This window comes from Leopardus geoffroyi, chromosome E1, assembly GCF_018350155.1.
Source record: "Leopardus geoffroyi isolate Oge1 chromosome E1, O.geoffroyi_Oge1_pat1.0, whole genome shotgun sequence".
NCBI classification, from domain to species: domain Eukaryota; kingdom Metazoa; phylum Chordata; class Mammalia; order Carnivora; family Felidae; genus Leopardus; species Leopardus geoffroyi.
Window position 1 is genome coordinate 60,694,449 of NC_059330.1, and position 27,498 is coordinate 60,721,946.

General features: G+C 57.2%; 1 protein-coding gene across 6 annotated transcripts in view; it reads right to left on the reverse strand.

Moving 5' to 3' along the window:
* CCDC57 (coiled-coil domain containing 57) overlaps positions 1–22,675 on the reverse strand; it is a 104,312-nt gene extending 81,637 nt beyond the window's left edge. For 2 of the 6 annotated variants that reach the window (XM_045489952.1, XM_045489954.1), the window contains exons 1-4: positions 11,289–11,375; positions 10,639–11,053; positions 7,797–7,905; positions 907–1,008 (exon numbers count right to left, since the gene is read on the reverse strand). In XM_045489952.1, coding sequence (XP_045345908.1) covers positions 907–1,008; positions 7,797–7,905; positions 10,639–11,045 — 618 coding nt within the window. In that variant the 5' untranslated portion in view covers positions 11,046–11,053; positions 11,289–11,375. Of the gene's footprint in view, positions 1–906; positions 1,009–1,598; positions 3,246–7,796; positions 7,906–10,638; positions 11,054–11,196; positions 11,510–21,956 lie in introns of those variants that run through there. The other 4 variants (XM_045489951.1, XM_045489950.1, XM_045489953.1 and 1 more) reach the window with 4 other exon arrangements.
* Between the last annotated feature and the right edge of the window lie 4,823 nt (positions 22,676–27,498).

The following is a 27,498-nucleotide window of genomic DNA, read 5'->3' on the forward strand; positions in this document are numbered from 1 at the left end:
CCGCTGACGGCAGCGCCCACCCCACTGCGGAGCCCAGGGTGGGGCCCCGCGCGTGCTGCCTGCTGTCTGGCCTGGGACTCCTAGAAGTCACCAGGCGGCCTCATGAGGGTCCCTGTGGGGCCTTCTGGGGGTGGGGCTGTGGTACCCATGCAGAGGTGCTCCTTGGCGGGGGGGGGGGGGGGAAGGGTGGGGGTGCGGCTGGCACTAAGGGAAGAGCTAGGGTCCCGGCCAGACGGTGAGGTTGGGCTGGGCCCTGCCCGGCCTAGACACAGCCACGCAGAACTGCCAGGGTTCTCGGGGCCCTTGGCTGACTGGGTGCTGCCCCCTGGACCGCGGCACCGTGGGAAGGCTGGCGGCCTGGGAAGACCCTCACTGGGCACTACGGCAGGGGTCTCTCAGAGGCACCTGCTGAACGCCCACGCGGTGTACCCCACACGGGTGGCGGCCTCGGGCCAGGTGCCAGCCCTGCTTCCCGCTCCCCCACACCACCTCCCGCTCCCTCAGGGCTGGTCCCTGTGTCCGTGCCAAAGGCCGGGCGTGCACGCTAGTGTGCCCCAGCAGCACCTGGCTGGTGTGTTAAAGAACCCACGTTCAGGAAGGGCGGCCAGCACCCTGGCCGGGGGCAAGAGCCACACACGGACCCCAACCACTGGCCTGGCCTCCTCCGTCCTAAATGGATGCGCACCACCCCCCACCGGCCCAGCCGAGCTCGTGGAGCACACAGGTGGATGGCGGGGGGTCTCGTGGGAATCGGGGGGACAGCCTACCCGGGTGGGAGCCCACTTCCCCAGGCAGGGGCAACCAGAGCAGTGGCGCCAGCCCTCCTGTCGCATCACCCCACCGCCCGGGCCAGAGGCGGCCTCGCTGCTCCCGAGCGGGAACTGTCACGGCCGAGGGCCGCCGCACCTTGAGCTCGTGCGTCAGGACCTCGTTGCTCATGCGGTCAGCCTGCAGGCGGAACTCGTGCTCCCTCTTCTGCAGCTCGGACTCCAGCTCCAGCAGCAGCTCCTGAATCAGGAAGAGACCGCGGTGAGAAGAGGCGGCGGTACCCAAGCAGAAGTCACGGCCACGACCAGGCGCCAGGCGGGCGGGCCCGAAGCCGGCAGGACGCAGAGATCCTCCCTGCGGCAGGGGCGCCACGCCCGCATCGGAGACACGGCCTGTCACGCTCGTCTAAAGCACCTCAGCGGGCCCGTGGTGTCAGATTGCCTCAATGGACGTGAGCACCCGCTGAGCCACTGGGCCTGTCCTGGGGGCACACAGACAAAGACCCGCTGGGGGCTTGGGACGGGGACTCCCGTCCGCTCATCCTGCCCCTCCACGGGCGCAGTGCTGCCGACAGCTTTCCAGGTGGTTCCCGCTGCGTCTCCACGTAGCACGCCCACGCCACCGTGAGCCCGCCTGTGTCCTGTGCTCTCTGCTGGCTCCTCGCCAGGATGGGCAGTAGAGAGGCCCATCCCACACGTCCTGACGTGGCAACCACGGTCTGTGAGGCCTGCTCTGTGAGGAGGCCGCCTCCTGTCCCCCAAGCTCCCCCCACAGGCTGAACCTAACACATCGCTGCGGCATCATGAGGATCATGAGGCTAGAACACTCACTGTGGACCACCAGTGAGCTGTGAGCCTGGTTCAGATGGGCAGCCCGCTGTTTCTCCGGGACTTCCGGCTACTGTGCCCTTCCCTTCCCCTCGTGCCACTCTGTTCCCTCCCACCCCTTAGTGCCGTCCACTCGGGCAGCGTGACTGACTCTCGTTCTCCAGGCTCAACGCTCTGCCCGGGCTGCTCTTCACGGGCCCCTGTGCGCTCGCCAGGGCTCCCGAGCCCCTTCCTCTGGGGTGTGCTCCTGCGGGGAAGGCCCTCCACCACACCACCCCTCCACCCCTCCACCCCTCCGCCCCTCCGGGGGGCTGAAAGCCCAGCCCCAGCCTGGACCAGGCCCACCGGCTCCAGCGGAGCCCTCGAGGAGCAGGAGGCTGCCAGCTCAGGGCCCCATCCTCCTGGAGGCCTTCTCCAGCTCCAGTCTCTCGGTTCCCACCGTTCTGAACTTGGAAGGGAACGGAGGCGGCTGCAGGTGGAGGCCTCGGTCACAGGCCGGGCCCGCAAAGCTGCTCCCCGGAGACTCCCCGGAGCCTGGCATCTGCAGGAGTCTCCCCGCCCCTGCGTGGGCAGACCCACCTGCCGTCCTCAGCCGCGGCTGGGAAGCGGGACAGGCTGTGTCCCGTGTCCCCTCTGTGGGTTTCCAGATGCCTCTGAAACACCTCCCGCTTGCCGCTCGGGCCTCTGCAGGCCTTTTGCTCTCAAGTCCCTGTCCTGAGAAGCGACCGGGCCATCTCAATAGTCTCCCCTTCCTGTTTTCCACTGTATGTTTCTGGAATGTGACCACTGAATTGGACATCCTGATTTACCCTCCACGTCTCTTAGATTTTCTCCCAGATTTTGTCTTTCTTGGTCTATATTCTGAGTTAATTTCTTTAAATATACTTTTAATTGTCAGAATTCTTTCTTGATCTGTGATTGGCCCTTCCTCCCAGCATCTTGTTCTTGGGTTCAGATGCAAAACACATCTCTGGTGGCACTAATCACAGGAAACCCCCACAACGCACCCTGAGACCCTGAAAACTACAACATGTCAGGAGGAGTGGCTGACGCTGTCCTCACCCCACTCGGGACCGGCTGAAGGGCAGGGGGCGTCACAGAATCACTGGTTGGTCAATGGACATCGAGGCCGGCAAGGACGACCAGATGCCTGTGTGGGCACGTCCAGCCTGGGCCGGATGCCTCCTGCTGACCGCCCAGGAGCCTCACATCTGAAGTGGGCACACGGTGGCGGGCTACAGGACCAGTGACTGAGCAATCATCTCTGTTCTATTCAGGGTCATTTTCCCTGTTATTCTCAGCTCCTTTTCCATGGGGCTGGCAATTCTCAAACGTCCCAGCTGTCAGCACAGAGCCCACTTCAGATCCTCTGTCCAACCCACCCCTGCCTCCCCTCTGCGCACGCTCTCTCGCTTTCAAAAATAAATAAATATTAAAAAAAAAAAAGAAGAAATATAAGAAGCTCACTGGAATGTCATCAAAATTATATCACCTGCTGTTCATAAGACACTGTTAAGGAAAGGAAAACACCAGGCCCAGAATGGGAGAAAATTGTAATATATGCACCTAAGAACTTGATTCCAGAATATATAAAGAACTGTAACAAGTCAATTACATGATGGCAAATAATCCACCTTTTAAAAAGGGCAAAAAGAGGGCCGCCTGGGTGGCGCAGTCGGTTAAGCGTCCGACTTCAGCCAGGTCACGATCTCGCGGTCCGTGAGTTGGAGCCCCGCGTCGGGCTCTGGGCTGATGGCTCGGAGCCTGGAGCCTGTTTCCGATTCTGTGTCTCCCTCTCTCTCTGCCCCTCCCCCGTTCATGCTCTGTCTCTCTCTGTCCCAAAAATAAATAAACGTTGAAAAAAAAAAAAAATTTAAAAAAGGGCAAAAAGGTGAACAGACACTTCACACAAAAAAATATATTAACGGCCAACGAACACATGCAAAGATGCATAAACATCGACCGAGGACAAGAAAATGAAAACCACAAGACACCACGACTCGCCCCTACAATGGCTGAAATGGGAAAAGCTGAAAATACTCTGTGCCGACAAGGACGCAGAGCGGCTAAAATTCTAATCTGCTGGCGCTGGGAGGAACATAAAATGGTACAGACGTCTTGGAAAACAGGTCGGTGATTTCTTACAAAGTCAAATACTCCCCTAGCACACAAGCCAGAAACTCTACTCCCGAGTTATTTACCCAAATAAACGCAGACCTGCCAAGAACGGCCACAGCAACTTTATTCTTAATGGCCTCAAACTGGAAATGACGCAAATGTCGAAACGTCCACGCGCGGGTGAGGAGCCGGCCGGTACATTCACAAGTCCCCGCAACGGCAGGAAGCAGACCCACGCTCGCCGGGGCCAGAGTGGTGCTCACTGACCACAAGGGCGCATGCTGGGACCGCAGGTGACGGGGGCTTCCGTCTCGGCCCTTACACGGGTGCATGTACTGTATGTAAATCGCTGAGCCGACCGGGGCACTGTCGCTGGATGGGGGTCCCACCTGTCAGCCCCACACCGCAGGCACCAGGGTCCACACCCGCGGCCTTCCCTCTCCCCGGATGGGCAGTTCCACGTTGTCGCGGAGAAGTGTGCCGAGCTCCTGCCTGCTGGCTGCTCCGTCTGCACACGTGGGGGTGGCTGCCCGTACACAGACCCCCAGCTGACGCCAGGCCAGCCCCCACCACACGTGGGGCCTGAGCTCCCCGCACCACGTTCCCAACAGCCCCTCCCTGCGGGCTGCTGCTTCTCCAGCCGAGGCCCCTCCACTCCCTCCACTGCACGGCTCTCTCCGTGTTTAGTCTCTTACTGTCCGTTCCCAATGGTCTCAGGGGAAGAGACAGCCCCACAGGGTCCACCTGCCCGTGGACTAAAGGCGTGGACGTGCTCGGTCCTCAGGAGAACAGGGACGGAGAAGCCACACTGAGGAGAAGCAGACTGGGCTGATGCAGAAAACCGCAGTTCGTCTTGGTCTCTCCTGCCCTGAAATCTCACGGTGACCTGGCCCAGCCCTGCGGTCAGAGCAGAGGTAACGTCGGGCCCGTGAAGCCCATCCCCACGGAGAAGCGCACAGACAACACAGCACAGCAAGCAGGACCCCAAGTGACCCTGCTCTTGAAGAGACCTAGACAGACTCGGCTACGCAAAGGAGGCTCTGGGAGGAGGCTGAAGCCGGCCTGACGGTGTGGCCACACCTGCCACCTCCCTGGTCTGCCGTCTCCCGGGGAGGCAGGCGGGGGCCACACACCTGCCCAGCGACGTGCCCACGCTGGATCCCTGGATCTCGGAAGGTCAGCGGGAGCCTCAGAGACACTCAGAGAAGTACAATGGAAAGCATACTTCACTCTTTTTATCCTTTGAAAAGCAAAACGATGTATGAGAAGTCACGTGAGTAACACTCACTGGGACCAGAATACAAAAATCATTTGGGATTCTTTCCTCCTAACATATTACAAGACCACGAAGCATTTGGTCTCTGCTCAAAGTTCTGCGGGCTGTGGGGGGCTGGGTCACGCGGCGGAGCTCTGGCCCGGGTGACAAGGACCCTTTGCCCAGCCCCCAGAACGGTGCACACCTATTCTCACCCCTCCTCTTGCTCCAGAGCGCCCACTCTCCTGCTGGTTCCCTGACAGGCCCCTCACCTCCCATCCTCCCACTGAAGGCTCTGCCCAGGCTCCCGGGTCTACTCCTGCCCTTTGGCAATGCCCCAGGCTCCCAGCTCGTACCTCGTGGCCTCCCCATGCTGACCTCCGGAGTGCAAAGTCCCCTCTTACCCAACACACTGGCCGGGACGTCCAGGAGCCACCTCCCACGCAGCCTGACATCATTGGCATTCTACCCAGGGCTGCTGCCTGTAAGCCCTACATGGCATCAGCACCTCAGCCCCCCTCGACCTTGAAGGCCTGCCCCAGGCCCCCCAAGTGTGCCCTCCACACAGGTTGCCACTGGCAGACTTCTGCTAACAAGCCCTCTTCCTAACCGCCCTCCTTAAAAAGGCCAGCCCCACAAGCCTGCCTCACTGTGTCATGCAGGTGACACCCTTGGGACATTCCACCAGAGACTACACCCTTCAGGTGTCCGTCTTGCCCCATGGAGGGCCAGCTCACCCACATCCTAACTCTGGGCCTGGGAGGACGCCTAGCACACGGTTCATGTTAAAAAAATATTTGTTGGGGCACCTGGGTGGCTCAGTAGGTTAAGCATCTGACTTCGGCTCAGGTCATGATCTCATGATTCATGGGTTCGAGCCTCACACCAGGCTCTGTGCTGACAGCTCAGAGCCTGGAGTCTACTTCGGATTCTGTCTCTCTCTCTCTCTCTCTCAAAAATAAAAAACATTTAAAAAATTAAAAAAAATGTTTTTTTTGCTAAATGAACGAATAAATCAATCATTCCATTTCTACTCCAGTGGCTTCTAATCCCGTGATGCTAACCAACACAGTGGGAAAAAAGAGAAAAAGCTTCCGTTCAGCCCACTGCCTACAACTCGCGGGTACAGTAAGAGTCAAACAGACCAACTCAGTTCCCTTTATCTTGTATTTCATTTTTCAGGAGAAAAGCCATTATCACCGTTGAGTCAATTCTCCCTTCTGACAAGTCAGTAATGGACACAGATCCTTAGAAACAAGAAACAGGAAACCCTGAAGCCAATGAGCACGTAAGAGCCTGGGTCAACCAGAGTTGGGGTCAAGCAAAAGCATCCCGCTCCCCGCGAACCCGCATGGGCTCAGACTGTTCCAGAACCACGTTAGACAAATGCTACCACATTCCCAGCGGCCACCTTGGGTGCAACACCAGAGCTGGGGAGTTTAAACATCGTTTCCTTCCTTCCAGAAGTAGGGCCGGTAGGAAAACCAGCATTCCCCATGGCTGCGAGGGGCCCTCCTGACTGACGGGGGAGCTGGAGCCAGAGCCTGCCTGGGTCACAGCAGAGGCCCGGCCCAGCCGACCACCATTCCCCAGGGTCATCGCTGCCTCCAGGGGCCGCTGAGTGCCTGCCTGCTAACTGGGACGGCCCACCACTGCCCAGGGCCCTTTGGAAATTCCTCTGGACGTGACCCTGGTGCTGACTCAGGAAACCTCCTCAGCTCCCGGTGAAGTCACAACTGCTCTGGCCCCAGTTTCGTGCCCTAACAACTTGAGCCGTTTCCAAAACCAAATCCATCCATAATGGACAAAGTTCTTTAGTTCCAGGAAACTCTAAAAGAAATCCTCTGCAGGAGATTTCAAAAGCTCTTTCTCCTTAGTTCAGAATGACATGTATATCTCATTTTGGTGGGTCTCTGGAATTTCCCTGTCTGTGTGGGTTCCCACTTGGTTTTCTCCTCTTAACCCGCCTCACGTCAATCTGACTCTTATTTTAAGTAGAGGACCCTTGAGGGGACAGGAGCTTTGGCTCCCCGACCAGGGCCATGCCAGGGCAGGAGAACAGTGGTGAGAGCTCACACCCCGGAGACGTCCTGGACTCACATGACGTCTGTGCCGTGTATGAAGAGGATCCCGGGCAGGTGGGTCACGGATTCTGGGCTCAGTCCCCCTCCTGTAAAATTCTGGTCAAAACCGTGTCCCTGCTGTGAGGAGCACAAGGACCTTCGTGGATGCAGTTTCCGTGAACACTGCTGCTGCTCTCAGGACAGCAGCTCAGCACGTGCTCCGTGGAGGCCAGGGGGACTGTCACCCCAGCACCTGCACCCATGCGGCTCCACAAGCGAGAACGGGCCACTTCGGCCAAACCCCAACGCAGCTGAGTCCGTCAGACGTGCAGGCTGGGTTTCAGTGTCACGGAGGGGAAACCGTGGTGACAGGCTTAAGCACCACCTGCCAGCCGGCACAACTCTGTCGAAACTTAGGATTGGCCGCCTATGGTTTTCCCCAAAAGAAATACAGTGACCACGCTGTGAGTCCCCAACTCTTTTCTACAGTAAGTCACTCAAATTTTAACTTTTCAATACTTTTTTCTAAAATAAATAAGGGAGACAACGTGTATCCTTTTGTGAGGAAAGAGACACCCAGGGAGTTACTACAGACGAAGGTTCAGACGCCCGCCACACCCCCCAGCCCACCCCAGAATGGAAATCTGCCCCAGTAATTCAACGCGGACCCCACGGACACCACACAGTTAACAAAAAGGCCGACTTCCCTCAACAACTCGGTTTCCAGCCGGCAGCTGAGACGGGGCCGCGGTCGGAACGTCCTACCTGCCTCTGCAGGGCAAGTTCACCATCCAGCTCCTCGAGCTTCCTCTCCAGCCTCCATTTCAGGTTTTCATACTGCTCCCGCTGCTGGTCGATCTCACCGTTCTTCTCACTATGCAAACATTGCAGCGTTAACAAAAGTCCTGCTGAAGAGTCCACGGGACCCGCGTGCTACACACCGCACGGGCCACTGCCTGCACAGAGAGCCTGGAATGGAGTCCAGAGTCGCACAGCACAATTCCCAAAGTGTCCAGTCACAAGCAAAAGGCACCAAGAACCAGGAAGAGAAAAGGCAGTCACAGGTGCTACCACCAAGATGACACAGATGTTCAAATTCTCTAATAAGGACTTTAGAGCAGCCATTAATTATTTAAGGCACTCCAACAAGCAGTTTAGTGCAGCCTTAGAAAAACTCACAAAGAATCAAACAGAAATTGAGCACGAAGAGGTTCCGTAACCGAACAGAAGGTTCGCCGGGCGGCTTAACGGCCGAGCAAATGTGACAACATGACAGAGAAAAGAATCCATGAACTTGAAACCAGAACAACAGAAATCACCCCATCAAATAACACAGAGAAACAGACTGGAAAAAATGAGCAGAGCCCAGGGAGCTGAGGGACAGCCACAAAAGCTGAGTGTTGGTGCCACTGAGTCCCAGAATGGAGGAAAAAGAGGAGAGCTGAAATGTACTGGAAGAAGTCATGGACGAAAATGTCTCAAATTTGTCAAAAAAAAAAAAAAAAAAAAAAAAAGAGAGACAGAGAAAAGAAAGACAGAAAGAAAAAAAAGAATGGGCAAATAAGTGACCCGAGGAGACACTTTAAAATGTAGAGCACTTGGGGCACCTGGGTGGCATGCAGTCAGTGAAGTGACCGACTCCTGATTTTGCACCAGGTCATGATCTCACGTTTCTTGGGACCGAGCCCCACACTGGGCTCTGCGCTGACAGCGGGGAGCCTGCTTGGGATTCTCTGTCTCTCCCTCTTTCTCTGCCCCTCCCATGTGTCTCTCTCACAAAATAAATAAATAAACATTAAAAAAAAAATAAAATGTACGGCACTCCAAGAACGATGCTTGAAGATCAGCGTGTCCACGGAGGGCAAGCTGGCCCACGTCACAACGTTAAAAGCACCTGCCACTCATGGTACAGGTACATCACGGTGTAATTTTTAACGATGAAGTTGGAGAACGGCCAGAATGCCAACATCCATCCTGCAGGTGCAGGTTATGGGGCCCCTCCCCGGCTCCGGGGGACGCTGACCTTGGCCGAACTCTGCATCTCTGTTCCCTGGCCCCCCAGCGAGGTGGCGTGGGGTGTGAACGTCACGCACCACGCCGCCCGAACAAATGGCGGGCTTCCTCACACGCTGCATCGGAGCTGGGAGAATCAGCAGAGGGCCGCGAGCACCTCGGGCTTCCGGGCTTCCAGGCTTTCCTCTCGGGACCCTGGAAACCGTGCCTGTGTGTTGTTACAGGGCCTGCGGGCCAGAGGCTGGTGAGCCGACGTGGGCCCGCGCCCAACGGAGGGAGGTCTCCTCCCCTCACGCCCAACCTGCCACGGAGCCCGGAACGAACAGGCCCAGTATCCACTGAGAGGGCCAGGGAGCCATCTGAAAAGATGTGGCAGAGCTCGGCGCATGACACGAAGAACAGCTTCCCGGACAGACGGGAAACCACCACGGGCAGGTTGTGGGCAGCGTGTGCGGGACCCGACTTTGTGGGCGTAAAAGCGAGCTCTCCTGGAGGGAACGCAACGGACCCCTCCGGCAGCTTTTCCTTTTCACCGGACCATCTTCACCTCACGGTACAAGTCATGGTCATGACAAGAATATCCTCACTGTTGTGATTTTTTAACAAGTGCTTGAAGCACGTACGTAACAACGTGAGAAACTATTCGGGGGCCGCCTGGGGAGCTCCGTGGGTTAAGCTCCGACTTTGGCTCAGGTCACGATCTCGCGGTTCGGGAGTTCCAGCCCCACGTTGGGCTTTGTGCTGACAGCCCAGAGCCTGGAGCCTACTTCGGATTCTTCGGATTCTGTCTCCCTCTCTCCTTCTGCCCCTCCCCTACTCGCACACTCGCGTGTATTCTCTCTCTCAAGATAAATAAACCTACAAAAACAAACCGCTATTTAGGACCCCACTCAGTGACAAGAGAACCTGCAGGATGCGGCCCACCGCTCTGTGCACACACAACACACGCTCGCGTGTACACACACGCATGCACGCACACGCACACACCAGGGAGGTGGACCCCAAGTGTTAACATGACATCACGAACGTACAGGCTGAAATCAGGGGAAGGACACCAGATTTTTAAATGAAGCCGGTCGTATCTGTCTTCCCGCTGGGGAGCCGGGGAGCAGCCGAGACAAGCGTGTAACAGTGAGCGGCCTCCCGGGGGGCCCAGCCAACGGGACCCTCTGACCCGAGCTGGGTTCCTGGTCAGCCTGTCTCAAGTGAGCTCATGGAGTTTGGGGATTGAAACATATTTTGCATCATTAACAGTTACGAACTCGAACAGCTTTTATTGAAATGATACAGGGGCGCCTGGGTGGCGCAGTCGGTTAAGCGTCCGACTTCAGCCAGGTCACGATCTCGCGGTCCGTGAGTTCCAGCCCCGCGTCGGGCTCTGGGCTGACGGCTCAGAGCCTGGAGCCTGTTTCCGATTCTGTGTCTCCCTCTCTCTCTGCCCCTCCCCCGTTCATGCTCTGTCTCTCTCTGTCCCCCCCCAAAAAAAAATAAATAAATGTTGAAATGATACAGATTTGTCATCCGTGGAGACAACGGCCAGCGTTTCAAGCAGTGTCCCGTTCGTCCCCCGCGCCGCGGGGCGGGGCCGCCTCACCTGTGCGCGCGCTCCAGCTCCAGCCGGTGCTCCTCCAAGTTCAGCTGGTGCCGCCGCTGCAGGTCGTCCAGCCGCCGGGCCTCGCTGGCCAGCGCCCGCCTCAGCCGGGCCGCCTCCACCCTCAGCTCGCTCACCTCCGCCTGCCGCGCCTCCTCCCGGGCCCGGGCCTGGGCGAACGCGGTGTCGTAGCGCTCCAGCTCGCGGTCCCGCTCGTCCAGCACCTGCAGGTTGTAGACGAAGTCCTCCCGCAGGCGCCGCAGCGCCCCCTGCGCCTCGTGCAGCTGGCTGTGCGCATCCTGCAGCGCGGCCTCCTGCAGCTGGCAGCGGTGGGCCCGCAGCGCCCTCCACTCCTCCTCCTTGCGAGCCAGTAGCTGGCCCAGGGCCTGCTCCGAGGGCGGCGGCAGCATCGGGGCCGCTGCGGCGGGGGAGGGGGGCACAGAGTCAGGGGCTCTGGCCGTCCTTCCGCCGCGCGCCCCCCTCAGATCCCCATCTGTGGCATCGCTGTCGCCGAGCGGGAGGACGCTCGGGGCCAGTGAGCGGCTGTGTGGTCACACGTACCTTCCAAAGGGCCCTTTCTACCCTGTCCTCACCCTGCAGCAGAGGGAGCGGGGCAGGATGTCTAGGACCACCGAGGAAGGGAAGACGGGGACAGAGCCAGGTCCTTTGAACAGGCCCGCGAAGCACTCTCCCTCTTTGCAGATGAGAAAACGAGGCAGCGAAGGAGCTGAGCGAGGACTGGAGCCCAGAAGCTTCCGAGAGCCAGCGGCCCGCCCGTCGCACACACGGCTCCGCTCGGGGGGCGCTCCCCCCGCCGCACTCGAGCAGCTTCCTCTGCTCTCTTATCTCCAATCCGTCGCGGAGTGGCGCTTCTCTGAAACACAATAAATAAAGCACCGGAGGAAAATAAGATGAAAACACAAAGGCATATAACACACAAGTCCGAGTCGTTAACATTCAGAGTCCACAGCATAAAGCTCCTTTGTCAAACTGCTCTAAGTGTCTAAGACCTCTCGCTCCTCCGTCTCTGCCAAGGACGGGCCGCAGGGCTGCGTGGGAGGTGTGGGCAAGGGCTGCCCCTCACCAGGTGAGCCCAAGGCCACACAGACCGCTGAGGGCGCATCACCTGGCAGAGGAGTGGATCCCCACCTGTAAAACCACGTGGTGCTCCGAGCCTTGACCTACAGGAACAGGCGGGAGGCCTCACAGCGAGCCCAGAGGGCAGGCAGGCTGGGCCCAAGGGCCACTGTCACCCTGGGGACAGACAGCAGCCCTTCTCTGACAACACCTTTCCAGAAGGGCCGGGAGCATTCCAGGCAGGCACCCAGAAGTGACATTTGAGTACCAGTGTCATCCCAAAGAATCTAAAATGGGGGTGCCTGGGTGGCTCAGTCGGACTGGGGGAGAGGGACAGTGGGCGGGACTTCAGAGGCCTGAGGTGACACTCGGAAAGGGGGCCACAGAGGTTACAATGCAGCCACGCCTGAAGTGGTCCCCACAGCATCAACAGCGGTCGACCCTGGTCAGCATATAGGAAACACCGACAAACTCAGAAACAGGAGAACTGAAGGGGCTGCTTACTGCTTTTTGTTTTCTTTACGGTAACTCTAGAATTCTTAAGCAAGCTACCGCTCTCTGGTCAGCAACACTAAATCAGCATCACTACTTTTGGGGGCATGAAGTTCACTTCACTCCTGAAGTTACTAAGAACAAAAACCACCAACAAAAAGTGATCCATATACCCAATCTGTTACTATAACGTTTTGGCAATAGAATGAAAAAAAAAACCCAATAAATTCACAAGCATTGGTAGCACGCTGCCTGAAGGGCACGTCTTCTGCTGCCACCACACGGGTCTCTGGCCCAATGAGTGGAGTTTGACAGTAATTCTGGCTACAAGTGGGAAGAGAGAAGGAAGGAAGGAAGGAAGGAAGGAAGGGAAGAAAAAGTAAAAGAGAAACTGTCAAGACGGTCCTGGCCGGTATTGGAAAATCCCCAGATACTGTCAGGACCCCAGAAATAACGTGCCTTTCACAGGAAATGGGTGCTCTGTGCTCAGCCACCCCAGCCAACAGTAGAGACACTCGACCAGGTTTTGAGCACAGGTCAGCTGAGCTCACAGAACAGTGCTTAGGACACAGAAAGGGAGAGGGGAAAACAACGTGATAACCATCAAAAGCGGGCAACAGAGGCCACGCAACCAGCGCGTCTCAGACGACGGAGGACAAAGTACCAAGAACAGGCTCGAGCACAGGGCCCACGAGTCTGGTAAGGAAAAAGCAAGGCGATTTCCCAGGCGAAGCCAGTATCTTCTCGGCACTGACACCAGACCTGAATGACTCCCTTACGAAGGTCCTCCTACAAGAGCAGTGAGACGTGCAGGACGGCGCCGGCCAGCCCCTCCCACAGAGGGCAGCGGGTGTCGAGGGCTCCGTGGGACACAGGCTCTGCACCAACCCCTCAGTTCAGAGCACGGACGGCACAGGCTGGGTCTGGCCCACAGGCCTGCTCTGTGGAGGGGACACTGTTCTCAGCATCGTGTGACACGCCCTCATAGCCCCTCACCCTCAGGGCCCGGTCCCAGCCCAGCCAGTCTTGGGGCGACTCTGCAAGAGAGAGGAGCAGCTGAGTCCGGAGGGCCCGCACAGGGCTGTGGAGACAGCGGGGCCCAGCGATACGCCACGTAGTAAGGAACACGTGTTGGCTTCATTCGCGGTTCCTGGCACACACCTCCGAAGACCCTCACCACGCCGAGCGACGGGAGCTACGGGGGCAGCTGCTGTTAGCTTAGTTTTTGTGCCCAGGTCCTGAAACGATCCCAGGTGAAAGGGTATCTTCTGTTTCTCCGCCCCTGGGCTTATGAGGGGACTCTGGAGCCGGCTGCCGGGGGAGCCAACCTGGGGGCTGCGGGGCTGGGACTTTCCATCCCACCCCCCAACTTCCCTTCCAGCGGGAGGCCAGGGGCTGGAGGCCGACCCATCGCCCGTGGCCCACGGCTCAATCAGTCACGCCTGAGTGACGACCTCCACAGAAACCCTCGGTGAAGGGGTCGGGGAGCACACAGAGGTGCCCTGAGACGGCACGGAAGGTCTGCCTCCCGGACACTTCACCCGTTGCACCCGTTCCCTCCGGCTGTCCCTGAGCCATACCCTTTAGAATATGCTGGGGAGCTACAAAGAACGTTCCTGAGCTCTGTGAGCTGCTCTAGCAAGCTGAACCCGAAGAGGGGTCGTCGAGTGGTCTTCTGAAGTAGAGGCATCCGGGCGGGGTCGGTCTTGCGGGACGGAGCCCTGAACCTAATCTGTGGGGTCCGTGCTAACCCCCAGGCAGTCACTCGGAACCAAGTTCAACCGCAGAGGATGCTTGGTGGAGGAAAAGGCCCCCACGCACGCAGGCCGAGCTCCCAGAGCGGAAGGGAGACCTGGGAGGCAGGGGCATGATCGCCAGGGGCAGCCGAGGTCTCCGCCCTGCAGGGTCTGGAGCAGGGCAGCACCCCTCCGCAGCCCCATTCCTGCTAGCCTCCGGGCCTCGCCCAGTAAGCCGGCTTCAACCTGCCCTCGGCTGCGACACACCCATCCAGCACCTGCCTGCCACCTGAGCGCCACCCCAGGCTCCTGCCCCCCCAGTTTCCTTGGCTCCTTCCAAGGCACCCCTCTATCCAGCTGCCCAAGCTAAACACGTGGGATGAGCCTTGACTTCCCGCTTCCTCTCCTCCCCACGCACCTTGGCCACCATCCAGGGCTCTCGCTGCCAAGACCCCTGGACTGGCCCCTCTGCTCCACTCACTCAGGGGTGCCAAAGGGATCCTGTAAGTGGAAGGAAAAAGGCTAACTGCCCAGGGCTTCCCGTTCCACATAGTCCTGTTCTCTCAGGGCTGGGACACGTCAGGCCCTGGAGCCCAGCACCTGCTGCCATGTGCCGGGTGGGGTCAGACCCCGAGGTGGCTCCACCACAGGGAACGGCCCCCTGTCTGCTGAAGCACCTGGCCTGCCCTGGCCGCCCTGGTCATGGTTTCTCTCAGTCCCAAACACCCAAGCACCCCACGCTCCGATCACCAGCCCTCACCCTTCAGATGTGTTAATGGATGTATAAATGAATCACAGAAAAACTATAGACTCACTTTTAAAAGTGTTTCATTCAGTAATAAAGGAAGCTACTGGCTTCAAGTTCAGTCAGTGGCCAAGCACCTTCCCCAAGCAGACAGCTAGGATGTGCAGAGGGCACCTCGGACTGGGTTCTGAGCCCCAAGCCCCAGCACACAGAAGGTGATGACAACAGTTCATTTCATTCAGGAGCAAACCCCTCCGATTATATTTCAGGTGCTACAACTGTGTAACCAGAAAAACCGAGGCTGGTAATATAAAATTCCACCAGACACAGTTCCCTTTCTTAAATTCACCCATTTACTCATTTAAAAAGTATCTGTTTAGCACTCAGTAGGTGCCAGGGACTGTTTTACCTACTGGAGACAGACAGTAAGGTCACCGCACCGATGGTCTGTCTGTCAGCCTGGGGCAAGATGAGAGCGGCTGAGGACACGGGGCGACTCTGCACACAGGCCAGGGAAGCCCACGAGGGAAGAGCAGGAAGGGGTTCTGCGTGGCCTCTATGAGGCTTGCACGTCCCGGCCAGGTCACGGTCCCTGTGCTGGCTAGAGGGCTCCCAGGACCACGGGGAAACCGGGGTTACGGCAGGCCAGCCCAAAAGCCCAGGGAGAGCCCTGGTGTGGAACTGGCGACCTCCACGGTTAGGGGTTCGTCCACGCTGTCTATCTACTGGCTGCCCAAACCACCCAACACCCAACACACACACACACACGCGCGCACACACACACACACACACACACACACACACACCCCAACTAGCAGGGGAGCTGTATGAGCGAGGGGCCAGCGTGGGGCCCAGGAGCTCTGGAGTCTGGCAGTCTGGTCAACAAAAACCGACACATAGGCCACCCACGTGACCGCGCCCACTCACAGGGACAGGATCAGGATTCAGGCAAACACACACCAGTAAACAACGCCCCTGCTACCGTGATGACTCAGACTGTCTCCCCAAGTGCCCATGAGTCACCACTATGGTCCTTCACAGATAACACACCACGGTCTGCGAGGTCAACAGGCCTCCCTGCTTCTGGAGACTGCTCCTCAGCGCCCTGTCCTGTGTCACGGGCCCCGCCACCAGGCCTGCCTCTTAAATGCACTGGTTGCACAGCCACCCACAGGAGTTACTCTTGTAATACAGACAGCTGACCACGTGATACCACGCACGTGGCTCTGGCCACCTGCAAGGCAAAGTTCAACCTGTTCGGCATAGTAAACGAAGAATGAGGGGACAGGGCCTGGCCTTTGCTGCCCACCGCAGCTCCCTCCCTAGAGACCAGCTTCCACCATGCAGGCCAGATTCTATGGCACTCGGGACCCACAAGCAACCTGACGCCAGCGCCGGGTGCCCCTTTCCTCCTTACCCCATCACGGGACAGCCTGCGCCCTGCCGCCCTGTAAATCTCACCACAGGATAACCCTAAAAGCCCCGAGGCTGACATTAATGGGCTTTAAACATCACAGCTTCAGAGTCTGGACGCAATCTGCCTGTCAGCCAGCAGATGTCCCCGACAAGCACCCAGTTTTCAGGGGGAACCACGTGAGACTTCTGGGGAAACGGCAGAAAGAAATCTCCACAGAAGGGAGAGACCCACAGTTAAGGTGGCTTTGCTTGCGGCATCCACGGTGTTCTAGGAGGGCCTGTGGGGTCAGCCGGGGGTGGAGCAGGGACGCGCCAGGTCACGTCATCGCTTCGATCTTCTCATTTGTTAAGACACGGAGCTTTCTAACCCGTTTATCTCAGGCAGATGCCGTACAAAAGCACCTGCAGACCCCTGGCTGTTAGGAAGATGGAAACAGCCCCTCGCGAAAGCCCTCGTTTCCCACCCACAGAAAACCTGTTGGTCCCACACAGACCCAAGCCCCATCTGGAAGTCGACCTCAGCCATCAGTTCCCCTGAATGTGCCCCAGTGTTAAGACAGGGCTGCCAGGAGCGTGGAGCAGTTTGGGACTCACTTGCCGGAGCCCCACCAGTGCTCTGCCGCGGGCGACCCTGGCCACACGGGCCAGCCGGGTCGGAGGCCGGGGGGCAACACCCGGGGCTTGGCCTTCCGCACTCAGCACAGGGAGGGAGAGGCTTCCAGTGAGATCCTCAGCTCCTCACAAACTAGGACAGAGCCCAAGACCGCCCGAGCTGCAGGTGGGGTCCGTGCCAAGTCTGCTTGACAGCCGGCTCCCCGGTTAAGAGGAAGGAGTTCAAGACGGAGGGTGAGTCCCAATGAACCACAAAGAGGTAGCAGGCAGATAAAGAGCTTTCCAAGCACAGTGGGCTCTGCAGGGGGCTCCCCTTGCCCTGGGGGTGTCCCCACCTCCCCCACAGTGACTAGATGCAAGGAGTGTGACAAGATGCTCCTGATCCACAAAGACCCTCCCCCTCGCCTAGACCGCCAGATAGAGTAGAACTCGTCGGAGATAAACCAGGGGGTTACCCAATCCACACACAGGATTAGGATTAATTAGAATTAATCGCCCTCTGCGGCTGACCAAAACTTTGAAGCAATTTCTTCTACAATAAACATTTGATAATCACTAATTGGAAAAGCACTGCGTAACCTCATTAAAACACAAGCAGTTACAGACTCTACAATTTACACAAAGGGGCCATTTGTAAAGGCTAAAAGTCGGTCACTAGACGCTTATGAACAGGCTGTTCACGCACACTGGCCGAGCAGAGAGCCATCCAAAGCGGGGGTTTCTCTTTACCTCCTTCCCCTAAAGGACCGTGGCTCGGGATGGATGCATTCGGCTTTGGACTCGGCTACTAGTAAGATAAGTCCCTAACGCAGAAGAACTCAGACCTACCTCATCAAGCAATGTCATCTTGTTGGAAGTATACTTAGTGAGCTTAATTTACAAACCATCTTTTGTGGTGCTCAAAGGCAAGTCCAGAGATGATGGCTCATCTGTTCTACACGCAATACGGGGGCTCAACGCCAGCCCCCCGAGAATGGGCCACCTGAGCTACACTCAGCACCCGCAATCTTTCAAGGATATCTAGGGGATGGATGAAAATCACACATCTGTGACCACAAGTCTGTTTTCCCATCCTTCACTGACTGCCAAACAGCACCCACAACCATTTGTAAACTCTGAAACAGGAGAGATGAGCCACGGGTAGGTCTGAATTCCACTAGCGGCCCTTGTCGGGAGTGAGGGGTATGCGGCACTTTTCTATGTGAATTTACACCTGCCAAATCCCTTTGCCAAAACAAACAAAAACAAACATGGAGTAAATGAAAAATAAAATAATAAAGGAAAGGGAAACCGAATCATCTTCTAGCTAAGAGCTGCTGACTTTTTTTCTTTCTTCATTTAAGTAATCTACACCCAACATGGGGCTTGAACTCACAACCCTGAGATCAAGAGCCACTTTGCCTCCACCAATGGAGCCAGCCAGGTGCCCCAAGAGCTGCTGACTTTTGAGAATCACATGGTTTACATACCAAAGCTTAAAATCATAATGAAATACAGGGGCACCTGGGTGGCTCAGTCACTTGGGCGTCAGACTTCGGCTCAGGTCATGATCCCACAGTTCCTGGGTTCGAGCCCCGTGTCAGGCTCTGTGCTGACAGGTCAGAGCCTGGAGCTTGCTTCAGATTCTCTGTGTCCCTCTCCTACTCACACTCTGTGTCTGTCTCAAAAATAAATAAACATTAAAAAAAAAAAAAACATAATGAAATACAAACAGAAACAACTGAATCTAACCTCATCACAAATGATTAATATAAATGCAAACGATACAAAACAAAAAACACGGGGCGCCCAGGTGGCTCAGTCAGTTAGGCAACTGACTCTTGACTTCGGCTCAGGTCATGATCTCACGGTTTGTGACACAGAGCTCCGTGTTGGGCTCCACGCTGACAGTGTGGAGCCAGCATGGGATTCTCTCTCCTTCTCTCGCTACCCCTCCCTCTGCTCAAGCACATGTGCACTCTCTCAAATAAAACATTAAAAAACAAAACAAAACAGGGCACCTGAGTGGCTCAGTTGGTTAAGCATCCAGCTTCAGCTCAGGTCACGATCTCACGGTCCGGGAGTTCAAGCCCCACATTGGGCTCTGTGCTGACAGCTCAGGGCCTGGAGCTTACTTCGGATTCTGTGTCTCCCTCTCTGCCCCTCCCCCACTTGCACTCTGTCTCTGTCTCTCAAAAATAAACATTAAAAAAAAATTAGAAAAAAAAAAAAATGCCCTGGGGTTCCTGAGTGGCTCAGTGGGTTAAGCGCCTGACTTCGGTTCAGGTTATGACCTCGAGGTTCGTGAGTTCGAGTCCCACATCAGGCTCTATGCTGATAGCTCAGAGCCTGGAGCCTACTTCAAATTATCTCTGCCTGTCCCCCACTCACACTCTGTCTCTCTCTCTCTCTCTCCCAAAAATAAATTGAAAAAATATTTAAGAATTTTAAAAAATACACTAAAATAACTTCATAAAAAACTTTATATATTGTAAGGATAAACACAAAACAACTGTATGCAAATATTATCCTCTAATAGGTTTGTTTTTAACAGAAATATGGACTAGAAATTCTGAAATTACTTCATATGTGGTCTAGGATTGAGCAGATAAGTAAATACATTGAGGACAATAGGAACCAGATTTAGAGAGGAAAAGAAATGTAGAATGAACCTTGGGATAATTAATTGGAATTGGAGATATCAATATAAATTCACAGCCTTTAATATACACACAGATCTACACACACAGAAATACATACAGATGTGTCTGGTGTGAATAAATATAGGTTTCCTAGCTCCACCCACTGAGAAACCCAAAAGGCAACGACCCTCCAGTTGCAATAAAGCATACCTACAACCTGATCTTGGTTTCTAAACACCTCCTTGGAAACTAAAAGGCGGGGGGGGGGGGGGGGGGGGGGGGGGGGGGGGGCGCCTGGCTGGCTCACTCAGTGGAGCTTGCAACTCTTGATCTTGGGGTTATAGGTTCGAGCCCCAGGTTGGATGTAGAGCTGACTTGAAAATAATAAAATATCTTGGGGCGCCTGGGTGGCTCAGTCGGTTAAGCGTCCGACTTCAGCTCAGGTCACGATCTCGCGGTCCGTGAGTTCCAGCCCCGCGTCGGGCTCTGGGCTGATGGCTCAGAGCCTGGAGCCTGCTTCCGATTCTGTGTCTCCCTCTCTCTCTGCCCCTCCCCCATTCATGCTCTGTCTCTCTCTGTCTCAAAAATAAATAAAACGTTAAAAAAAAATTAAAAAAAAAATATCTTAAGAAAAGAAAAGAAAGGAAAAGAAAAGAAAAGAAAAAAGAGAAGAAGGAAGGAACTAAAAGGAAGCAGAGCTCCTTAGAGAAATGACTGACTCAGGCCAGGTCAAGGAAACACAACACGAGCCTGGTGCATCTGGTGGTGCCAGAAAATAAGGGCTCAAAAATGTTAGGGAACATGCTGAAAGGACACGGAAGCCAACCTGAAAAGCCTCCCAAAGCTCAAATCTGGAAAATCAGCAACAAAATAAATTATAGCAGTGGATTATAACCAACGGAGGTGGGGGGAGGGGGGAGACACAAAATAAAAACCTGTATACCAACATAAATGCATAGAAAAATAGCGAGAAGGGAAGGTTCTTGGGGCACCTGGCTGGCTCAGTCAGTACGGCCTGCGACTCTCGATCTCAGGATTGTGAGTTCAAGCCCCACACCTGGTGTGGAGCCTACTTTAATATATAGAAAGAATAATGGAAATTAAAAAAAAAAATCTTCATTTGGTAAATATGATTAATAATAGTTTCAGAAAACACCCGTTTGTAATGGTAGAAAGTATGGTTAGAAACAAGTTATTTATATAGCCTCAAATTACCTCCCCACAAGGTGTTTATTACTTACAAACGAAAAAATAGTAACTTTATAAAGGAGACACCACCAGGGGCCCCTGGGTGGCGCAGTCGGTTAAGCGTCCGACTTCAGCCAGGTCACGATCTCGCGGTCCGTGAGTTCGAGCCCCGCGTCGGGCTCTGGGCTGATGGCTCGGAGCCTGGAGCCTGTTTCCGATTCTGTGTCTCCCTCTCTCTCTGCCCCTCCCCCGTTCATGCTCTGTCTCTCTCTGTCTCAAAAATAAATAAACGTTGAAAAAAAAATAAAAATAAATAAAAATAAAAAAATATAAAGGACACACCACCTAAGCCACTTAACCAAAGTGCCACCACTAACGGACAGAGCAGCATCACCTGCCTCCTGATACGACGCATCGGAAGTGCACACCTTCGCCGTTGAGGCTTTCTTATATAACAAATGCATAACCTGGAGCACGTTGCTGGCTCAGTCGGAAGAACTGGGACTCTTGATCTCAGGGGGTGGGGGGTCAGTTCGAGCTCCTTGCTGGGTGCAGCGATTACTTAAAAATCGGGCGCTGTGCTGACAGCTCGGAGCCTGGAGCCTGCTTGAAACTCTCTCTCTCTCTCTCTCTCTGCCCCTCCCCTGCTCTCCATCTCTCTCAAAATAAATAAATAAACTTTAAAAATAAATAAAAGTAAAATTAAAAAATGCATCTTGTAATTAATCACAAGGAAACCTAAGACAAACCCAAATTAAGGAGCATTCCACAAAACAGGTGGCTCCTAAAAAGTGACAGTTAGACTCAGGGATCGCTCCAGACTGCAGAAGAGTAAGGACCGGAATCCTCGAGAGTAAAGTCATGGAGCCGTATGTGCGGAGTCTGCAGGAACCCTGCTTCTGGAGGAGCGCTGCTAATTCCCTGGGTGCGCCATGAGAGCTGCCCCGACCTGCCCGCAAGAGGAGACGTAACATTTGGGGGAATCTCTGCAAAACGTGCGGGGTAGTCTTTGTACTACTTGTGCAACTTTTGTGTAAGTCTCAAATAATGGCGGGGGGTGGGGGGTGGGCGGGAAATCTCTGGGCCAGGCGGCCTGGTTTGAGCCCATCCTCACCCGCCGCAGGGCTGGCGCAGGGCTGCGGCGTCCCCACCTGCACGGCCCACCCGGGGTCGCTGTGGGGACCCGAAGGGCCCGAAACCCGCGAGACGCGGCGGGTCTGCGGGGGAACCGCACGGCTCGGGGAGCGGGACCCCGCGGACCTGCCCCCCACTCCCACCCCCGGGGCGCCCGGCCGAGCCCAGGACCCCGCGGACCTGCCCCCGCCCCGGCCCAGAGCGCGGGGCCCCGCGGCCCGGGTCCGCCAGGACCACCAAATCTCGGGGGCTTCCAACCAGACCCGTTAAAGGTGACCCGAAAAGCGGCAACGAGCGCACCTCCCACGCGAGGCGCCCAAGTCCACGGCTCACCCGGAACGACCGTCCGCCGCAGCCTCCGGCCCCGCCGCGTTGCCATAGTGACCCGAGTCCGACGGCCGCGGTGCGGGCGCGCCCACTGCAGCGCTCCGACCCCACCGGCGGGAAACGCGAGGCAGGAAGCAGGGTTCCGGGCTCTTTTCGCCCGCCCCACGCGCAGGCGCCGATGGGACCTCCCGCCCACCCGGGACCTCCCGCCCACCCGACTCCAGGAGAGGATCCGCCGACTTCGCCAGGAGGGCGGGGCCGATGGCGAGGGTTGGGGGAGGCCCGAGGGGCTGAGGCTCCCCAGCTGGGCCCAGGGGAGGCAGGACGCGAGCTACTGGCTGCCTCCAAAGGCCCGGGCTGGGAGCTGCTCAGGCGGGGGCGAGACTGTACTGGAGAAGGAGAGGGGGCCGGGGCTGCACGAGGAGGGCGTGGGGGAGGGCCCAGAGCTGCAGGGGAGGGGGCCCGGGTTGTCCAGGGGACCGGGGACTTGGGGACGCACGACCCCCCCCTCCCCCTCCCAATCCCGCATCGCGCCTGGAGGGCCCTCCTGCAGGGAAAGCCGCAGACTTGAGGACGGTGGGTGGGGCTGCCCCGGCAAGGTTTGTGGGGTTGGGTTGCCCTTCTGTTTCCAGTGCTGTTGCTCCCTGTGTTGTTGTTGTTGTTGTTGTTGTTGTTGTTGTTTATTAAAATTATTTTTTTTTAAGTTATTTATTTTGAGAGAGGGAGCGAGCGCTGGCGCGGGGGAGCTATGGAGGGGCAGGGAGGGAGACAAAATCCCAAGCATGTTCCGCATCACTGCACTATCGTCTAGCAGACCAGACCGAAGTGGGACTCGAACTCCCCACCGGTGAAATCATGCCGTGAGCTGGGATCAAAAGTTGGACGCTTAACTCACTGAGCCACCCAGGCACCCACTCGCTATTTTGTTTGTGAGAACTCACCAGCTCGTGTGTGCTCACAACCTGTGCACTTTTGTTTTTGTGTTCAATTGTAAGTTCAAAACAAAACGAAACAAAACCACAGCCTGCCTCACAGAGGCCACAGCAAGCCTTCCTGCCAAGGCCCCTGCAGCTTGCTCAGGGACAGCTTCCACGGGCATCTGAGGGTCCACGGGGCTTGAGGACCCAACTGGCCCAATAAGTGGGCCCAGGGGACAGCCTCTGCCACCCTCGGTCCCAGCCCTCCTGTCTGTGTTTTCTCCACCTGGATGGCTTGCTGGCTGCCCAGGGCCAGTCCCCAAGAGGGCCCTGCCAGTGACGGACAAAGGTCTCAAGCCAGTTAATGGTAAGAAAGGCTCAGCTTCTGGAGGGAGGTCTAGGAGTTATTAAATATCAGAAGCAGATCAATAATTCAAGCCTCATGAAAAATGGAAGCTGTGAACCTGTCATTGCACAGAAACCAAGTGAAAATAGCCATGCTCGCTTGGAGCGGCTGTAGATGGTCTCCAAAACCTTTAATCTTCATTCCACAGGCCCTGGGCACCCTTGCTGCCTCCATACCAGGGTAACCTGCTGTCACAGGCCGGTCATATTGGATTAGGGCCCTCCCTGCTCCAGCGTGACCTCGTCTGCACAGGGTTCAAATCCTGGTCCATTCCTGTCTTACATCTTTTTAGGACTCGGTTTGTTCTCCATAAAGCGGCGAGAATGTCCTCCCTTCCCTATTGCTTAGAGGGTCAGAAATAACACTGAACCACACAGGTCCCAGCTCAGCCCCAGGGAAGGGGCCCCAGGGTATGTCTGGGACCTAACAATGTGAGCTCCCTGCCTCCCCATCCTAGGCCCCCAACCTGACTCTACAATAACCCCAACACTAACCCCAACCCCAACCCTATACTAACCTTACCAACCTCACCCTGACCCTACGCTAACCCCAATGCCAACCCTGACCCCATGATCACGCCAATGCTGACCCCAAGCCTGACCCTAGTGTTACCCCCAAGGCACAGCATGGCCTTGCTTCTCATGGGAAGGGCCAGTTCCTACTGCCCTTTTATGGGACGTGCACCTCCTGGCCCCTCCTCCAGTATCCCAGTATCAGAACTCCTGATCCTCTCCCTGGATCCCCACGTAAGGCTTCTGGGGTCCCCAGCCCAGAGAGGTGCGGTACTCACCCCCCCCCACATGTCACACAGCCAAAAAGATGGTGAAGGCTGGAGTGGGCCCTCCCGAGGGCCCAGGCACTTCCTACCCTTCCAGGGGCCTCCTCACATGTGGCCAGCCCCCACGGCCCCTCTGAAGTCTCTGACCTTGTCTCCCAATCTGTGCCACAGCCTCCCCAGTGCTCCTGATCTGTGCCCCTCGCCCAGTAGCCCAGTAGATGCCTGTGGGGAGACGAAGGGCCATCCTGGCCACCAGAGTCAGGCCGGTGCCCCTCTCAGCAGTGCCCACCCTCAGCTCAGGCCCCTCACTCCCATCCCCTCACTCACCTAATCAGCATCTAGTGACCACCTCCCCAGAGTCCGCTGTCCCCCAGTCTCCAAGGCCCATTGAGGCATCAGCACACAGCAACCCAAGTAGCCTGACCCCTCTGCAGCCTTATCTCTGGTCCCCCGCTGCTCCACACCTCACTCCCCCAGGGCTCCCCACCGGTCAGGCCAGACCCCACAATTTCCCAGTGCTATTGCGGCCTAATGGCTGACTGCGTGTCAGTGTCCTGGGGCTGCTGTAACAGATGACCGCAAACTGGAGGGGGGAGGGGGGCCTAGGACAATGGTTTTGGAGGCCACAGGTCCAAAATCAAGGTGGCTACAGGGCTTTGCTCCTCCTGAAGGTCCTAGATAGACTCCTTCCTCCCTCCTCCAGCTTCTGGTGTTTACCAGAGAACCTTGGTGTCCCTTGGTTTGGGGCCACGTCACTCCCACCTCTGCCTCTGTCGGCGCGTGGCCCTCTCCCTGCGACTCTGTCTTCCACGTGGTGTTCTTTTTATAAGGAGGCCGGTCATATTGGATTAGGGCCCTCCCTGCTCCAGCGTGACCTCGTCTGCACTGGTTACATCCACACAGACCCTATTTCCAAGTAAGGTTGCATCTCAAAGAGCTGGCGGCTGGGACTGGAGCCTGTCCCTTCGGGGCCACCATTCAACCCACTACAGACTGTTCAGACTGTTCCCCTGGGGCTACACTGGCCGACAGCCCCCCAGTGCCGGCTCCCCCACCGGCCAGCCTGTGGTCACCCCACCACAGATATGGGAACAGGGCAGGGGCGGTTGAGGGGGCCTGGACAGCCCCGTAGCAAGTGGCACAGCCCAGATTGGACTGTTCCTGCACCCAGAACACACGCTGCAGCTCAGTAATTGTTTGTGGGGTAATAACAACATTCGAGGGTCACTGAGGGGCCAGTGAGAGGCTCCGAGGGGCCCCTGCTTCCTGGTGTGTCTTGTGGAATGGCCCCCCATACTGCATGGAGCCCTCACAGCCACCATTTGGGTGGCTCCAGAACTCTCCCCACTTTACAGATGAGGAAACTGAGTCCAGAGGGGCTGTCCTGCTTCCAACGTGCCCCCAGAGCCTAAGCCCAGAGCAGATCTCAACACTGGCAGCCAGGCTGACTCCATCGTAGGGTGTCGTAAGCCAGGAAGGACCACTGCTCAAAAGGGCCAGGTTTGCGCTGTGGCTCCAGGATCCCGGGAGCACCCACACTTGGTGGCCAGAGTGGCCCCTGGGTGGGCAGCCTGGCCTGGAAGCTATACTCTTTCCCAGGACAGGGCCCCACGGGGACGCAGAAAGCACCAGGGGCTGCCCAAGGAGGGCCAGGACTCCAGGTCCTTCCTCTAGTTTTGGCCCTGGAGCTCACAGTGCTTGGAGCTGAGCTCACCGGGGGACATCCCTTGCAGGACTCCCATGGGCTCCCAAATGCACAGGAATCGGGGGTGGGGTCAGTGCGGGCACAAACCTGCATGGTCTTGAGCAAGTCCCTTCCCTCTAGGCTTGGGAAATACCCACACTTCACCCCCACCCCGTGTGGGACCCGCGGCAACTTCTCCATTTGCTCACAGGCCTGGGGGTGGGAAGGGCTGGGCCACTCCCTGGTGGGGTCCTGGGGAAAAGGGGACCTAGCGGGAGGTTTGGTCGGAGGTGTCCTTCAACCCCCAGCATGTGCCCCGCCCCCAAGAACAAGGGGTGCCCTGTGAACCCGGTGGGCGGCAGGCTCACAGCCCCACCACCAGGAAGGGACTCCAGTGGTGAGGACGGTGCTCCTGGAGGGATGAAGGGACCAGAGGGCTCGAGGTAGCTGTTTCCCAGAGGTCAAAGCCCAGAGGCGGACACAGAGCTGTTGGAAGTTCCCCCTGAGGCCGGAGAGAAAGAGGCAAGCTGCCCCACGGGTGGGCACCAAGAGAGCCGTGCCCCCCCAGGCCATCTGGACCATGGGGTTGGCATCCACCCTCCTTTGCCATCCTGCCCACGACACGGACAGCAGCCTGTGAGATGACTCCCAGGGGCTGGGGGAGCCCCACAGGACTGGCAGGTTCACACTGCTAATCCCTGGAGAGGGGTTCACCTCTCTGGGGTTGGATGTGAGAGAAGCCAGGGGGCTTGTGTGGCCCATGCATGGCTGGGACAGGACCTGGCCCCGCACGCCCAGTGGGAACCCACCCAAGAGCTGGCGTCCCTGCGTGTGGCATGGGACCGGGCACCAGCTGTCAGGTCCCCGGACGCATCCCACCCTCCCTCCAAGGCCAGCAGGGGGTTCCGCTGAGCTCTCAGTGCTGAGTCACCAGGGAGGGGGGACTGCGGTCAGAGCAGGAAGGTTGGGCAAGGCCTTGCCTTCCCCACGGGCTAGAGGGACGCTCACGCTTGGCACACAGCCTGGGCCTGCTGGCTCAGCCCCTGGCCAAGGCCTGGCTGCCATCCCCCTGCCCTCCACTCCGGCCTGCAGAAGGCCGAGACTCCCTTTACGTCAGAAATGACTGGCATCTCCATGTGCCTGGCAGGACCCCCGGTCTCCACCTCTGTCCCCTGGGCCTGCAATGCTCCACACTGAGATTAGGGGGGCTCCAGGGGGCTGTAACACCAGGTACCACCATAGAGGGGGCGGCCCGAGCCAGAGTTTGATCGCTGGAGAGCAAAAGGAAGGAACAAGGTGGGGCCACGCCTCAGCAGGGACCCAGAACCCAGTGTAAGTTCAGGTGCAGAGTATACGGGCGGGGCTATGTTAGCTGGGCCCCCAGGCAGCCCACCTGAGCAGATAGATGATACCTGAATGGTGGCCAAGGAAGAGAGGACTGAGGCCCAGCCAGGGCGCTGGACCACAGGAGCGGTCTGGGAGGCTCCCTCTGGCCACTGCATGGGCAGAGAGGCGGCTGGACCAGGGATAGGGCTGGTGGCTCCACTGGCACATGGGGGTACCACCTCCCAAGTGTCCCTTCCTCACCTGCATTCATGGAGCACCTGCTCTGTTCCAGGCTCCCATCCAGGCACTGGGGTGGGCAGAGGCTCTCCCACCTTTGGGGGGGGCCATGGCCCAGGGCAACAAGAGCCCAGGATTTTCCTGGGCCTGGACACGGGAGCAAAGGA